Raw genomic sequence first — 18,373 nt, forward strand, 5'->3', positions numbered from 1 at the left:
CGATGGTTGCCATGGAAATATAACCGCCCAAGGAGAGGAGGATGATATGAACAAACAGAATTATGATTGGGAGATTTTGTGTGGGAGGATCATAATGAGAGTGCACAACCAGAACAAGAAAGGAAATAGAGAGAGAGAGGAAAGGACCCCCCCCCCCCCATCTCCTATCCTGTCTTTACTTCCTTTCTAGGGGAAGGGAGAAATATGACCAATTGAACTAAAATATTATTCCTACTAAGGTAATGATCAGCTTTGGGCTGGAAAATGAATGTGATTGAACGTGTAGAAAGTATAAACCCATCTATTTTTTTAAAAGCTTCTAAAAGAATGTTGACAAGTTTTAGGCAAAAATATAAATACTTAATCTATGCTCTCTGAGTGCATGTACATAGAAATAGTATATTCACATTTCTTTGAGGAAAATATTATAGCCATTCTTATTGGGTTTTATCTTGATTTTTTTTTCTTGTCCTCTTACTGGGGTGTTTTATTTCTCATATTTTATATTTCATTTATATTTACATCATTTTACATTTTAACATAATAAAAAAAAGACAAAAGTTATTAAATAAATGGTTACAACCTTAAAGGGACTTAGTAACATTGTTCAGATGAGAGAAAGTGGTGCTAAGGTAGTGACTTCAATGCTAGATGTACAATTAAAGATAATCTGAAAATTTGAGTGAAAACGGACCATTATTAATGATACAAATTGGGAAAAACTGATCTGATCGATTCCTTAATTCTCCCAACTATATTATAACAATTTAATTACATTTTAGGTGAATGTAAACTGCCACAAGGCAATAAATTGGCTCTACATACCATTCCAGACATTTAAAGATAAACTTTAGTACTGGTCATGCGATTGCATTGTGAAAGAAAAGGTGTGGAAAGGATCAGAAACAGTTGATCATGTAGCATGTAAGTATTTGTGTGCACTGCAAGGTTCTGGAGTCATCAAAATCATAATAAATTTGACCAAGTCTTGGTAAAGTAACAAGCACTGTACACAGAAAGCTATATATGGGACAACACACATGGTGTCGGGGCTAGTAACTACCTTGATTTCCTTGTCTTTCAATGCTCATAACTCAGCCAGTATACATTTTCTTCCAAAATTGTTTGACACATGTCATTTATTTGTAATCTTGAACATTCAGTGTAAGTTTCGTTTGATTCTGTGAGAATTAATTTTCTTTTTTTTACCAGAACTGGAGTTTATCTTTAAGTGCTGAAAGATTTTTATTAGCCTGTTTTATGTCTTTTTGTCATGAAAAAACGGTTGGGGAGATTCAAAAATGGTTGGGAGAATTTACTGTTAATCACTGTTAGAGAGTGTCGTACATTGATGCCTTCAAAGAAAACCATAGATATCTTCGTGGTTTGAGAATATTTTCAGGATTTTTTGCATGTCAGAGGGTTAGTACAGTATAAGGAATATAATAAGTAACATTTTATACAAAAATTTAGCAATTTTTTCATCAACCTTCAACAATGTTACCGAGTCACTTTAACATTTCTTGAATAATTTCTTTGTGTTTCATCAATAGAAAATTTTGCTTATTTACCATAATATCGTAGTTTTAATTTGAAATTAATAATTTATTACTGTACTCTTTACTACCATACCGAAGTTGGATATACATCGTGTATTGTATTGACCTAAAATTAACATGAAGTTTATCTGTTTTAATGATGACAACTTGAAATATTCATTCTATTTTTAATCTGATATTGCTCAAACTTTCACTAATATGTTTGTCTCATTTTTCTGCTTTTATCAGAACCAACTAAATATTAGGGCAGGCTGAATTCCCGGCCGTCTAAGGATCACAGCTGTACCAATCTATTGGTTTCCAAACCAGTACCTACAGATTATAAGACTAATGTTCTATACCCCTAATCCATCATGATATCTTTCAAAATGATCGGTTCAGGGTGTATCTCACTGAGCGGCGAATGCTTGCAAACATAGCAAATTTGGGATTTCCCCAGGGTTCCTAAAAGGTTGCAAGAAATTTCGCAAACAGTTTTCACTGTCGCAAACAGTTTCCTTGTCTTTGTTGCAAAATTTATTTTTCTGCAAACAGTTGCAAGCATTTGCATAACAGTCGTAAGCGTTTGCAAAACAATCGTAGGCGTTTGCAAAACAGTCTTAAGCGTTTGCAAATTGTTGTAAGGTGGTGCCGCTGAAGTTCTTTTTGATTAGCCAATCCTAGCAACCACGTCACCATATGGTTCCTAAATAAAATCGACCCCATCGAGTACCAGGAGTTAATAAAAGGTCCCAAACATTCACAAATATTTAGTGGCAAAGGATTGGCAAATAGTTGCTAATTTTCGCAAAAACTGTCGCTAACATTTGCTTACAGTCGCTAATATTTGCCAACTGCCTTTCACAAACATTGGCTCAAATGTTATTAATTGTCGCTAAACATCGCTAAAAGTAGCTTAATGTCGCAGAGGCAAACCCTGATTTTCACCAACATTCGTCAGAAAAGTTGGCAAATCCGAATTTGCAACGTTCGTAAGCATTAGCCGCTCAGTGAGATACGCCCTCTAAGGCTTTTCAGGCTTCAAGTACAAACTGCTTCAGCACAGGAAGTCTGTGGTAGAGAGCTAGGGCAGCATGCATGCACTCACCTGAAGGAACGGTGAGACGAGTTTGCCATAGATCTTGAGCAAGGACACGTTGGCTGTGGTGTCGATGATACCCATGAAGAAGCCCATGAAGGCCAGGTCGGCCAGGAGGAGAGGTAGGTTGCTACACAGAGGTATAAGACTCAGGGTGATGCCAATCATGGTGTTGGAGATGAAGAGTAGAGGATCTGCACCATACCTGTAAAAATCAAAATAGACAATAAAATCACGTATAACAACGTCCTTAAATTTTGCATCTTAAACTGACTCAGTAACATTACCTCAGATTCTGAAATAAAATCCTGGATTTAACTCATGCTCAATCATAATTATGGACCTGTAGGTCAGTCAGGAATCCCATGACTTTTACAAGCCAATCGCTTGTCTGATTATCAAGATATCTATGATCGGAAATTAAAATCTAAAAAAAAAATTTCCTAGTGGTTTTTATATACTCAAAGAACTATACATTTTAGGCACTTCGTGATCATTTTGAAGCGCAATTTTTTTAGGGCTTCAATATTACACCATATCACAGACACTGATAACACTGGGGCTATGCATCTCAGATTTAACATTGTTAAACGATGCCTTTAAAACCCATGATAAAACATATTTGAATGTTTCAATCAAAGGATAAGTAATTATCACATCTGCTGAAAGCCAGGAGGGCATTGATTCAAATCAATTATAAGAGAATGCTATTCAGGCTCTCTACAGATGATCCAATGCTTTCGGCTTTTGACATATAGTAAATGTGACAACAACAGGGGCAGACTACCCATGGGGGGTTCGTGGAATTTTCCCAAAGGGCCGCTCAAAATTATGGCTTGCGGGCCATTTGATGAGGGCTGATCACATAAAAATGCCCTAACCAAAGTGATTCTTACTTTAGTCCCCCCTTGGACTACACTATCTCTCTCTCTCATCAAGGACTAAAATAGATTTCAGTCATTTCATTAATCCAGACTTGTGTTCTATCTATAAACAAATAGAAATCTCTCACAAAACAATCATTCATGCATTTAAGTGAAAATTCACAGACATCCTACTCAAACACATGTATCCGGATTAATATGTATTTCAATAAGGTGTCGGCAGACTTGTTCTTATGACAGTTTCATGACGTGATGCCCTGCTATTATTAGTTGGGTTTTTTTCCAGAAATGTTTCTTCTTATTAAAATATCTTGAATACTAATAAATATTGACTTTCTCTAAACACTGATCAACAAATTCATCACAACTTTCCTGCTTTCATTTCAAATTTGTTTTCATATTGCACGATAAGACTGTACATGCTACGGTCTACATATTGTGTAAATAATTGCAGAGCATAATTTTGAATAGTGTTCATTTCTGATTGTAGTAGTCACAGGCATCATAGCTTGATGTTTACTAACATGCAATTACACAGTGAATGAGAAGTTATGTGGGATGGAGTGGGAGTTAAGAATTCATTGTGAAAAGTCAGGTAACTGGAAAGTCTGCAGGCGACAACAAAGATTGGCCTTCAATTCTTCCTATTCATGTGGATATGAAAGCAAGGTGGTACTGGTCTTACTGACAAATTAGAACACTAAGTTTTTGCATGTATACTAAAAAATGTAACAAATCTTACAACTTTCAACAATTTTTTTCCTTTCCATTCTAATTTAAGCTATTCAAATTCTCTTGGGACCATGTCTCAAAATGTTAATAGTATGCTTTGAAGTAATGCAGTGCTGTAAAAAGTAGTAAAAGTTGTATAGTTGTAAAAAGATTTTTAAATTGTTTTCGGTGTGTAGGGAGAGTGAATGAGAATAGTGTTGGTCTATTTGAGGGAGTGAAAGACTGAATTTCTCTATTTTAAAAATGTTCAGGTACTTTTTAACGATGGCTTGATATGCATGAATTCACAAGAAATAACTTTTTTTCCGTTTTCTAACCTATATAGTGAACATCATGTTATGGATATTTTGGTAACTGATGAAAATCACACTAGAATATTCTATTCAGTCGAGAAATAGAAAATTAGAATAGCAGGGAAATGCTCAAGGAATGTTGGATATCTATCTAAAGGGAAACACACTTCAGAATAGATTTATCCCACCAAACAGATAAACCCCAACTTGTTTAATACAAACAACATCTTGAATTATATAACACTGACTACCATTCATCTTTTGCATTGGTATAATGCACAAGCATAACGTACATGTATTTCTCAACTGAATCTATGACAATGACATGCTCTATTACCATTAATATTATTTAGGATAAAAGAGTAGTTGCAGGATGAAGATAGCTTGACAACATAACAACGGGATTTTTCAGGTCTATTTAAACGAAACTTGCCAGTATCAATGGCCCTCAAGTTCTCTACACTTATGCAAATATTTTAAAATGTCAAATGTGTTTGATCATGGAAAGTTGTTCACCAAAGCAGCAGTGGCTTCTGTGCAGAAAACATACATGTACATGTAGCTACCTTTGGTCAATACTGTACATGAGATTTCTCAATAGCAATACATGAGATTTCTCATGTATTTTTCTGATTTATTCAAGCAAAATTTGTCAGTATCAATGGCCCTCCAGCAATCTGCACTTGTGCAAAGATTCTGAAATGTCAAATGTGTTTGATCATGTGAAGTTGTTCTCCAAAGCAGCAGCTCTTTTGAAGAAAACCCGGCTACCGTTGAACGATACAAGAGATTTCTCAAATAGCAACAGAGGAATGTCCGGTGTAAACAAGGGATGGGTCAGATAAAGACTTCTGCTGAGAGCCAGAAGATTGTTAACTCATATACTTTCAGAGTGTTAACGTCCTTCTGGCTCTCCATGCATCTGCTCCTGACTTTTAAAAATGTGTATAATTTCAAAATTTCGAAATTTCAAAATTTCAAATCTGCTCCTGCAATTGGAGGCATTGGTATATATTATCAAGAGTCAACAATTCTTGTTTGGTGCTAAAAGAAAAAAAATAATCATTGTTTACATGGATTTTGCAAGCTTTTGGATCTAAATTGTTTTGAATATATTTATGATCTATTTATTTTATACACTGTACATTGTATGAAAGGCAGATTACTCACATAGCTAATTGCCAATGGTTAAAGTAATTAAGCAATGAAGAACAATTCCATCCTTCTCAGACTTTTATGGCATTACACGTAATTACTGACCTTCCGCAGAAAAATTTAGGAATCTCTCAGCGGAAAAATACTAAACTAACTTTTTATGCTGTCACAATGAAATTTTAAGAAAACAGAAGGAATGAAATGTTCACAACATTAGTTTGAAGGTTGGGAAATGGAATCATTCCTTCAAATCAGAATTGTTGGCAATTATGAAATTAGAATCTTAATGTTTAAAGGCCAAAACACAATGACAAGTCAGGAAGGAATTGGCCATCTTGGTATCCATTTCGTAATTCTGTTGCATTTATAAATTAGCAATTATCATCAGATATACCACATAATCCATCACTCAATCCACCATCACTTCTGACCTTTGAAAGAGTATGTAGGTTCTTTTGAAGTAACCACTTTTCTCTCAAAACAATGATAAATAAGCTACCCTATTTTCCATATTTACTGTTGGTTTTGCCATGAATATTACATTTCTTGTTTCAATCAATTGATTTCTGCATGCCTTAAGCAAAAAACGCAAACATGCACCCATCTGAACTTTTCAGCATGAAAAGGAGAACATTTCGAATAGGTAGTATAAAAGATAGATATTTAAGAATACACACATTTATACAAAATCTTCCTTCTCTTTCTTTTCTTCTGTCTCTGAGAGGCTTAACATCAAAACTGTTTTTGCAAAGTCATGAAGAAATGACTTCTCAAACCTTGTATCTGTTTTTCTAATATTTTTGTATTTTTTTGGATTTGCTATAAATCAAATATCTTTTGGGGGCTATACTTGCACTTTAAGCCTTGAAATACCATGCAAACATGCAAAAAGACCATCAAAGCATAACTTTAAACAAGGAAACCCAGTAACACACAACACAATGATCAACATCTGAATTGCTGTGCACCTAAAGTACTCCTACATCCTCAAAAAGTGGTTTCAGCTTTACAGCTTTTCTTGATTTATTTCATTCAAACACAAGACTTCAAAAGGTTACTCCATCATCTTGCGGGCAGAGATGAAATTGAATGACAAATTTGTCGTCTGCGTTCCCCCGGGGGCAGCATCTTGGCCTGGTGTTTCATTTGGGGCTTTTTCACGGAGAAGAAGGCATGAGAGACAATGCAAGACACAATTCAGAAGTAGAAAATAGATGTTATTCAATTGAAAAGGCGAGGAGAGATGAGAGTTAGTACACTTCCATTAATCAATGTCAACTTTGACTTGCAAATAAACATGCAGGACAAAGAGTATTGACCATTACACGTCTCATATTCCTTTGGAAAACTGCAGAGGGGCAAATCCTCAGGGGTATTTAATTATGATAAAGGTACTGCTTTTATTTTGTTTTATATCCTGGGGATTTTTTAATCATATTACAACTCTTCCCTACCCTTCCCATCTCTTCCCTTCATCTTTTGTCCTACTTAGGAGGAGGCACATATAGAATCAGTTTGTAATATGTAAGTCTGAATTCAACTGAATTCAATTGAAAATATGTTTGTGTAATTGATTAAAATGAAATTCAAAACTCCCTTCGGTCGATTATTTCCCAATGCTTTATTTTTTTTCACCTGTAGTACCCGCTCCAAGCCTCCAAATACAACAAAAGAGATACATGTACATTTATATTCTAATATATGAAATCAAAGTTTAAAACTCCATTTTCAGTTGATTTCACAAGAATCACATTTTCTCATGAAATACCGGAGGTTTGTTTAGACCCATTCAAAAACTACAAATGCAGGTGACAGGTCTATTCATAATATAGTCAGAGCCAGAAGTGGGCTAAATTGTGTTGAAAGCGTGTTAAAGTGTAGGAGTTAAAGCCCTTTTTGCTCCAAACAGATGATACATTGTAAGTATTGCGTTTTCAATGTGTTTATTTATACAAAAGATTAGGACAGCAACATAAATTGGATATATCTTCTGATGAGAACCAGAAGGTCATTAATACTGCTTTCAAACTGGCTTCTATCGGAGTCACACCGATGAAAATACTGATTGAATTTTCCTTATGTAAACATTTATGAAACTCGTTATTTTTTAAATGCCATTTCTTTGATTCCATGCATGAGAAACCAAATAATAATTGGCGACTGGTCTACCAAAATTTCTTGAAAAATGTGTTTTGGGAGAAAAAAAATTGTAAATCGAAATTTGTTTGCAAAGCGTTATAGCTGTAACTGATTATGATGTAAACAGTGAGAATTATATGGATTGCATATGGAAAACAATGTGAGCTCCTTTAGTCTCTGTTATTATGAAAATATGAGGTTTTCAATATTTCTAGAATTATGTGGAAAGAAACACATGTAGAAGTTCAAATATTTACGATTGAGACGGATGGACAGTTCTAAAAAAAAACAGTTTGCATTATATAGCTGTTTCTGAGAAAGGGGGCCGAAAGGGGCATCATTTATATTGTGACAATCACAATTTCAATTCTAGCAACATTCAAACTAAATTGCTAAGTGATTGAGGTTTTCCGTTAAAGTGGACATTGGTTTTATGCAATATTTCGAACCCCCAAAGTATATCACAAAATGCAGCTGTTTTCAATGCTTGCAAGTTATATTGGACAATCATTTAGTTTAGGCTATACTCCTTGAAATTTTCTTTTACTGTCATAAACTTTTGATTTAGTATAAGTTCATGTACATGTTAGGTCTGTTACCTTTTAGTATTATTTTTTTTAATTTTGTTATACACAATGTAAATTTTGTATATTCATTTTTGATAGTGAAGACTAAATAACCAAAACACCACGTGCTTCTGAATGGGCTTATCGACCATAAAGGAAATTCTGTTAAATCTGTTAAAATTAAGTGCACAAGCTGGTACATGTAGTACTTCAATGCTAACAAAGATACATTTTTCGAATATTCACACCGCCTTTATTTTTAGCGAATTCCTACAGAATATTTGGGAGTGGACGGAAATATTGTGACCAAAATTTCATTCCTGGAGAACGGCTTATTCGTTTGTTTGTTAATTTCTTTCTTTCAAACATTTCCTTTATATGACTGTTCCATGTCACAGAATTATTTTATTCTATTTTACTTAATGTAAATTCACTTAATTAACGAATTCGGATTGATGTCCTAGTCCACATGTCACGATGTTATGCACTTTATTTGGGAAATGCCGTATACTTATTATTGTAGGGACGTGATTTTTCCAATGCCAAAAGAATATGTTTCTGTGCCAATGATACTCCTTAAAATCGCCCACCTATCAGTATTTTACAAATTTGATCCATTTATTACGCTAACAAATTATGGAGAATTTAGAAAAATTATATAATGTTGATGTGCACTGCGTCAGATTTTTTTTAAAAAACAAATAATTCTATCGGTACAAAGCGTGTTTGTACCGGTTGTCGATTTTTTTGTGATATCTTTTCTGCTGGAACTTCTGTAATAATGGGAAGATCATGAAGAGGTGTAGCCCCGAACTATTGGTCGATGTAAATGACGTTTTTGTGACGTTATGTAATGCTGTCCAAAACATTACATTTGAGAAGGGTTGTGAACTTGTGATAATAAATGTTCTTTTATTAAAACAACAACAGGGACCATGCTTTTATTTCAAAACCTTTTTTCGATTGTTTAAAACGTTTTTATGGTTTAAAACGTTTTCTTTTTAACAGAAACATATTTAAAACGTTTTCTTTTTAACAGAAACATGTTTAAAACGTTTTCTTTTTAACAGAAACATGTTTAAAACGTTTTCTTTTTAACAGAAATATGTTTTCACTGTGGTAATTCTCTCAAAATTCTCACTCGACTGTGGCATAATAGGTATTATGGCGCTCGGCGCAAACAATAAACTTAGGGTATATTTTTGGCATTTTTTTTATCCTAAAAAAAAAAACACCGCGATTTCCTATGCATTTTACCCATAACAGTACATTGTGTATATCTTTTCAAAATGAACAATACTCAGTTTGTTCATTATTTGATGGGCCTGAGTGAGTACGTTTTTGAAACTTTTATTTAGCTCAAAAGTTTAACGTTGAGTTTTCATAACGTGTAAAAAGGGTTGTGAATTACATCTTGAGGTTTTGCAAATGTACATAAATAATGCCGAAAAGACGTGAAATTGGATTTCACACTTTTCTACCAAAATCATGAAAAGATATACATGTACTGTTCCATACGAAAATTTGCGATTGGGTGCACTGAAATCATGGGCACATTTTCATTGGCGGGGGGGGGGGGGGGGGTGGGCTGAGGCTCGATTGCTGAAAATCAACGATCCTGTTAATAACTTTCACGAGTGAGTGAAGCGAGCGAGCAAAATAATTAAAAACAAACCCCTTCATTATGGCAAAATTATTACTTCAACATCAGGTGACCCTGCACGATAATAATCTGGTCTGAAAAAGCAGAAAAACGAGAGAAACAGAGAAGTGAAAGTTTGAGCAATATCCAATTAAAGATGGGAAAGTTGTGACCTTTTAAAAGTTGTCATCATCAATGAAACCCAAATTTGGCAACTCTGTCACGAGGTCCTCTCCTAATAGGGACTTTTAGATTTGCGGGGACTGATACGTGTGACGTCCATTCAAGGCAGTGCATTAAAAGGACGTCGATCCTAGCAATCCACGTTGTCGTTGTGCAAATCTAAAAGTCCCTATTAGCTCACTATACAGGAAATTTCATTATCGTAGTTATTGATGACGGTATTGATTTGTTTCGTACAGGAGTTGTATGAAAAGGTGAAAACTCCTTTCCAATAATCATTTTTATGATCAATGTATGATTGAAAATGATTTCGGATTTGTTTTTAATAGTACAGAGCAAATAAGAGGGGACCTCGCCGGAGACGTCACAGAGTTGCCAATTTGGGTTTGATTGATCACAACTTAAAAAAATCACAACTTTCTTATTTTTAATCAGATTTTGCTTAAAATTTCACTGACCTGTTCCTCTCACTACTCTATTTCTACTAAATTCAACTTGATATTAGGGTGGAATTCCCCTTTAAGAAAATAGTTTTTGTTTAAATCGTGTGTAAAAGTTTACCCCGTCAGTGTACTGGCAAACGGGGCTGACATACCGTACATGGCATGCATGTTGCCTGAACTACGGCATGTGCAAAATTCAACAAGGCTAGGTTTCAAGATTTTTAAACAGGAACATCCCAGTAGACTGGCATACAGTAGTCCACAAGATTGATAATATTGGATTAGTAAAAACTGTAGGAAAGTTGTGAAGAAGGCGAATTATTCCAAGTTAAACAAAGGTGAAACCGCAGTTTTCCCCCTGTCGCTTTCATACCGCCGGTGAAATTCACTCGCTGTGGCGGGCCCTTGCCAAGAGTGAAGAATTATTGCGTAATTATTAAGCCCGCGCTCCATCTAGCTAGCATGCAGCATGTTCAACCATAAGTCAACAAACACAGCTGGTTACGATAAAGCGCGACCTTTGACCATTTTAATCGCCTTTTTCTCCCGAACGCTTTCACAGTGGCTGTTTTATTGGTGTCGCTTCGATAGAATGAGAATTTCTCCTGCTCTTGAGCAGGAGAATTTAATCGCCTATTTCTCTTCTTTTCATCGGCTATTTAATCGCCTTTTTCTCCTCTGTTGCTTTCATACTGGCCGTTTCATCAGATGCGTCCGGATGCATCCGATGAAAATCAGGCCAGTTAGAAAAGGGTATTACTCTATTTTAGTAAGTCAACTCCCTTCTTGCTCTTTACAGATGTTTACATCTCACGGATCATCAAGGGAAATCATGTTATTAACATTTCTACAATATTTGATGTGTCCCCTATCCTGCATAAGCTACATTAGAGGCAGAGTATTCTGCTGAAACTACTTTAAACCCATGCATATACATGTACTGTAATCTGTTGCTCACAATGTGTTGACAGCCATGTCCCATAATGCATCACCAACTGCATGACGCCACGTGATGATGCTTGAGTACAGGAACCGAAAGTCCCTCTATGTACGCCTTCACCGAACGGTGACGCAACTGAAAATATATACATTACAGCAGTACGTGGTAGCAATGTCACTGTCAGTCAATTACAATGTCTTTAAAGGTACTATAGGTGTATGTCCCATTTGCAGGCCAAAATAATGAAAAGGTTACATTCCAACTGCATTTGAAAGATAATACTAATTTAGAACTTCCCTGAAGTCGAAAGGGCTTGAAAATGTCTTTGAGTGGTAAAAGAGAGCATTAGTTGTCAAATCGACTTTAGTGATTGCAATCATTTTAATAATAGTCGTATTTTCAGACCCTTGTACCGAAAGATTGTATGTTTTGTGCTGCCCAAAGATTCAATCAGTTTAATTTTGACCACAAGAAATGGGTTATTGACGTAGAAAAATACTCATGTACCCTTTACAGCTTAATGTTATCACAAAAGAAGAAGAAAAAAATTAGTCAGTCACTCAATAGTGTCAGACAGAAAAGTCTAGCAAGTAAACAGGTTTCCTTGCATAATTTGAATACTAACTAGGACATTGCTAACGTTTAGATCCACAGATAGGACATATGTGACATATTCATAATTCAATATTAGGACATTGCTAACGTTTAGATCTCACAGATAGGACATATGTGACATATTCATAATTCATGCAAAGTTCTACAGAATGTGTGGTTGGCTGCAAATAGGACAAGTGTAATACCTTTAATGGGGATCTCTTATCGCTATAAACATCACAGAATCCAATAAATCCCTGAAAATAGAGATCATGTTACACGTCTGCAGCCTGGCATGATCGCTGCTAATCTGATTACATGGAGAATAGTCCCACAAAGATGAAAACCAATCCCATTTCGTCTTTCCCCTTCATTTTGCGCGCGCACGCGAGCAGGCACAATTAAGGGCAATTTGAAACCCATCAATCCAACTAGCTCTGCGTACCTCTCCCTCCCGGCATAATAATGTTCTGAACACTACAATCATTATATTTCATGTATAACTATAGGATCTTCATCTAGAAACTGTATAAAGGTCCTACATAAATTACTAATTATGGTTAATATAGATATCTATCTTGTTAAGTCCAAGTTAGGCATAACATCATCAACCATTATCAACTACACCTAAGAGTTTAATTTATTTGATGACTACAGTGTTATTTCAAATTTATTATTCTAAGGCATGATTCTAATTAAGGTATGTTTAAATGAGCTAGAAGACAATTGGGGCAGTATGGAGAATCTGGAATTGGTTATTTATATATGATCAAAGGCACACCGAAATGTAAAATGCAACAACTCTACATTTACATGTTTGTACATTGTACACAGACCACACTTCAACTCAATGCTTAAAGCTGATAGCACAAACACAAAGCTTTGTCACTCTTGGATAAACTTTGCTTTTAGGTACTGGATGACTGTATATTTGATTATCTTGAAACAATATTTGCTCTTATAATATTGCAGTGAGATAAGTGTGCAATAAGTACATTCCAAACTGTTTATTTTGGCAAAAAGTCAAATATTATAGGCACAATAGTATACATACGCAAAATGCAAGCAGGCGGAACGATATGAGTTAAGAGCTCCAATATTCTGTCAGATGAATACAAAATATGGATTCACATACTGTGACATATGTTCCAACCTGGTAAACATATATAGGTTGCTTGTTCACTTGAAATTTAATTTGAGGAAAAACAGGAAGAGTTCATCATTCATTTTTCCTGAGAGATTATTCTGCCAGCAAGTCATTCTTTGGAGAAAAAAATAACATGAAAAGAGGAAGCACATGCCACATAACAATGAACTTTTGCTTTGTGCAAATAACAATTTCACATGAATTTAATATGAAATATATTAGTTGAAAAGGTTTAGATCCAAAACTGAACCATAAATGTGTGCACAAGAGGGGATCTGTTTACTGAGTGGGTGGCGGGTGTGGGAGGATCTCATATATTTTTAAAGAAAAGGACCTTATTACAAACACGTACTTCTCATCCAATTCTTCTTTTTTTTTCAATCTGCATGAGTTTGTAATACATAAAAGTGTCACATTTTTCAATTTGATTTCACAGACTCTCCACAATGAATCAATTTCTGCACATATGAGCTCTGTGATGCACAAATATCTATTTGAATGCTGAAATTATCTTCTTAGAGAGCCTTTGGAACCAATATCCTGATCCAAGTTGCTACCCACTCCTCTGCCCCACCCAACTCTTAAGGACCAAAGTCCAGAAGAAAAAAACAAAGAAATGGAGAAAAACGGAAGAGAGGAGAGGACTACCCGGAGGTGATGCGTTGCTATGGTAACAGATTGCCTCATCTCTGCAAACCCAGTTTTCCTCACGTCTTTCCGTGAGGTGTCAGATCTTGAGCGGATAACCCAGTGAGACTTGTCCTTAGAAAGCCCAACAAATATTCATCTCACGTCAGCGTTCAATTTTCTCTCACTCTTTCAAAAGGCTGATAATTACTTCCCTTGCTATATCACATTCCCTTCAGGCTGGGAGACGGAATAACAAATTTTGCGGGTCACAATTTCTTCTCTCTCTTCCTCCGTTCTTTTCGCTGGATCACTCCCGAGGCGTGTGTGGGATGCAGATGTGTTTTGACAAACATTGTGTCAAAATCATTGCAGCTTGTCTAGGGAGACACCCAATAAAGTACTAGTTAAAGAAGGGCATCCCTTACCAAACAGGAATACAAAATAAGTCTTCTGAATATATTCGCTTAATATTCAGAATACAAAATAAGTGGTATTTTAGTGGTTGCATGTATTCCTCCAATTTGAATACTAAAAATCTCATTGTCAGAACCACTAAAATCAATTTAAGTATTCAAATTGTTGTGCTTTGAATACTAAAATCCATTATAAGGAATGTTAGTCTTCGATTATTAGTATTCTGAATGTACTAGTATTCAAAACTGGTTGGTTTGAATACTAGTAGAATTGAGTCTTTGATTATAAGTATTCCTCCAAATTGAATACTAAAAATCTGATTGTCACAACCACTAAAATCAATTTAAGTATTCAAATTGTTGTGGTTCGAATACTAAAATCCATACAAAGGAATTTTAGTCTTCGATCATTAGTAGGCTATTCTGAATATACAAACATTTTCCATGAAAATACTAATATTCAAAACCTGCAGTTGGTTTGAATACTAGTAGAATTGAGTCTTTGATTATTAGTATTCCTCCAATTTGAATACTAAAAATCTGATGTTTGTTGTGGTACTATATTAACAACACCAATAGTTCATTGATGTGCGTAATGAGGCTGTGATTGGCGGAGGAATACCAGAATAAAGCACTTCCAAGATGGCCACTTATACATGAACAGTGTCTCCAGCAATGATCTTATTGATCTGTAGATCTGGTCATTTAACATGGTGGCAGCGGTCAAAAGGATTGCCATATTTATTACTATTAAACTGCAAATTACATTGAGCCAGCAAAAATCTTGCATGACCTTGGATTCAAGCAGCGTTTTTGAACTGCTGACAATCACAGCCAGTTGAGTAAATCTGCATGTGTCACCTGTGGACTGTATTATGTGGGGCATTAGGAGTATGACCGACGGGCACACAATGTATTGACTGTCAGATCGAGCCCTACAGTTACATTCAGGACCAGAACTGATGCAGAGGCAGAACCATGCAGAGCCTATAGAGGCTCGCCATGACCAGAGCCTAGATCACCAGGACGAGAGCCTAGAGGCTTGACCAGGACCAGAACAGTATAGCACTGCAGTTTGGTTTTGGTTTTGGAACTGAGCCGCTCAGAGCGCGTCACGTTGCGATTAGAAATGAGTGGACCGTGCAAGTAGATCCAGGACTAATTGCTGGACTTAATTGATCTGATTGTGGAGTGAAAACTAGATTAGACTCTATGTCCTAGTCTAAAAGGACTAGGTCTAGACTCTAGACCTAACAGGTTAATTACCTAAGACATAGCCTATAATGTTTCGAATTGGGCTCAGTTAGGATGTGTTTAACATAATTATACAAGTAGCCTAAGTAGATCTAGATAATAGATCTATAGGCCTAAGTCCAATTTCTACATGTGGACCCTGGATCTAAGTCTAGAAATGTCTAACTTTTGAGTAGACCTATGTGCATGATGATACTGGTAGACCAAATACTGAAACAGTGGTCCGTGGTAACTTCATTCCTTTTGGTTGAGTCACGTACAGGATCGAAGGTCTGTTCCCTCAAAGCTGGTCCAGGACCAGTTGTCTACATGTATAGGACCAATATTACACAAGGGGGTTTAATTGTCTATAGACTTGATGTATTTTTATGCATTTGAACCTACATTGTGAAGTTGTATAAAGTGTGCTATATAAGTCATGATACATTATATGAACATGGGCTAATTAATACTTATCAAGCAATATCGCAGATTTTGACACCAGTTTGTTTTCAGAAAGCACTATTAAAACTGCTAAACAGCACGCACTGAAATAAGAGTTAATATCTAGCATGAACATCCTAGTACTTCGGGTGAAACAGTGTAGGCCTGTATGTCAATTTAAAAATACAGCAGAAATATACACGTACTGTAGTTGATGACTGTTAATTGGTATGTTATGTAGGGTCTACACTGCAATTTGTATGTTGTATGAGGTGATTATTATTGGGGTATAATTCTGCTGCATTGTGGGATTTTAGTGTTGGTCGGAATACTAATTCCAGCATTGCATATTTCAGATGACAAGTGGTCAGAATACTAATTTGTAGCTAGTATTCATCTTCTAATTTGCATACTAGTAGTACGAATACTTGTTTGTATTCCTCATTTAAATATTTCGGCCTATAGGAATACAAAGGAATACTAACAAAGTGGTTCGAATAATTTGAGCTGACAGGAATACTAAATATGTGGTTCGAATACTAATTTGTAGCTAGTATTCGTCTTTTAATTTGCATACTAGTGGTTTGAATACTTGTTTGTATTCCTCATTTACATATTTCGGCTTATAGGAATACAAAGGAATACTATTACAAGTGGTTTGAATACAATCATGTGTATTCAAACCACTAATTTTCATACAGAATAAGTGGTTGGTTGTATTCAGATACATGTCTTCGAATACAACAGGAATACATTCACGTTTGGTAAGGGATTACAGCTTCTCTTGAGAGACATTAAACCGATCTGAGTGCCAGAAGGGCATTAAGAGAATGATTACAGCTTAGCCAGAGAGACCTTAAACAACATGATGAGAGCAAAAAGGGCATTGAATCTTAATTGTTTTGTTTTTGAAATGTTGGTCATTTTGTGTGTTGGAACCAGTGGGGAAGTTGTCTGCCACTACATCACAGACATATACCAATATAGCCACTTTGAAGAGCTCCTTACCTTTAGTGACTGCAACTTTCAAATATTGGACCTGAAGAGTGGTGCAAATCACAAAGAGAATGACGAAAGGATGCAGAACACAACAAAAGATAATCCTTTTAAGTAGGCCATTAATTGTCAATCCAGACACTCTGTGATTTTTCCAAGTGAATAGGCTTAAAGCTAAAGGCCAGTTATGGTCATGCGATTGCGAAAGAAACGTTGTGGAATGGACCAGAAAAGGTTGATTATCTAGCATATAAGTATTGGTGTGTACTGCAAGGTTCTGGAATCATCAAAATGATAAGAAATTTGGCCCAGTCTTCGTAAAGTTACAAGCACTGTACACAGAAAGATGTATATGGGACTATACGCACACATGCGCGACACATGCGTTTATCTCTCACACACCAATAGATAAACTAATTTACCAAATATATCAATTAGTAGGCGGTTTCCTGGCAAAATTTGTATCATCATGTATTAGTCAAAACATATTCTTTCACATGATTGGTAATGAGAGCTTCCATTTCATTTTTCGAAATACTGGTCTTTACCTTTAAGTAAACTCCAAGTAAAGAAAGCAGCTAATCAGATTTTTTGGTAAGAGTGCAAGGTACTTTAAATATATACCACTACATGTAATAGTATGTCCGATTTCATACCTTAAGTGACTGCAACTTTCAAAAATGCATAACTTTTTCATTCTTTTTCTGATTTCATCCAAACTTTCACCAGCATGCTTCTTTGATTTTGTTCTGCTTTCTTCTACATGAGTTTGCTTTCAAGGTTGAATTTCCATTTAAGCAGCACAATAAGAGCAAGAAAGGTATTGAGAAGCATGATACAGCTTATCTTAAGAGACATTATGTGCCAAAAGAGCATTTGGAGAATGATTACAGCTTTTCCTGATAAACATGTAACCAACACGATGAGTGCAAAGGGGGCTTTATAAGAAATATTACAGCTTCTGTAATGTGTGCACCTACATGTCAGGTTGCCCGTCAGAGAGCTCAGTTGATTTGTCCAGTTTGTTGTAATGCGTTGACTATTGTGATCAGTTATGATACCAGTTTTATAGTGAATTATCATGGAACTGGACCATTTATGCTGGAATCTAGTGTTGAATTGTAGTGTAGTTTATCACTTCAAATTGATGCTGCCATACTATTACATGTATGTAGTGGTATATTTAAAGTACCTTGAATTCTTAATCTGATTGCTTTCTTGACTGGGAGTTTACTTCAGCCTATTCACAGGCACAGCGGAGCACCCCAATTTGCATATCATTAGCGGCCCGTTCTATTTGAA

At 35.6% G+C, this 18,373-nt stretch overlaps 1 protein-coding gene across 2 annotated transcripts in view; it reads right to left on the minus strand.

Moving 5' to 3' along the window:
* The window catches only part of LOC100888148 (major facilitator superfamily domain-containing protein 4A), a 92,826-nt gene that overhangs the window by 66,231 nt on the left and 8,222 nt on the right, over positions 1-18,373 (minus strand). The window contains exons 1-2 of one of the 2 annotated variants that reach the window (XM_030972814.1): positions 11,633-11,784; positions 2,647-2,842 (exon numbers count right to left, since the gene is read on the minus strand). In XM_030972814.1, the coding sequence (XP_030828674.1) occupies positions 2,647-2,842; positions 11,633-11,649 (213 nt within the window). In that variant the 5' untranslated portion in view covers positions 11,650-11,784. Of the gene's footprint in view, positions 1-2,646; positions 2,843-11,632; positions 11,785-18,373 lie in introns of those variants that run through there. The other variant, XM_030972813.1, reaches the window with a different exon arrangement.

This window comes from Strongylocentrotus purpuratus, unplaced genomic scaffold (genome assembly GCF_000002235.5).
Source record: "Strongylocentrotus purpuratus isolate Spur 01 unplaced genomic scaffold, Spur_5.0 spur5_scaffold_6, whole genome shotgun sequence".
Lineage (NCBI taxonomy): Eukaryota > Metazoa > Echinodermata > Echinoidea > Camarodonta > Strongylocentrotidae > Strongylocentrotus > Strongylocentrotus purpuratus.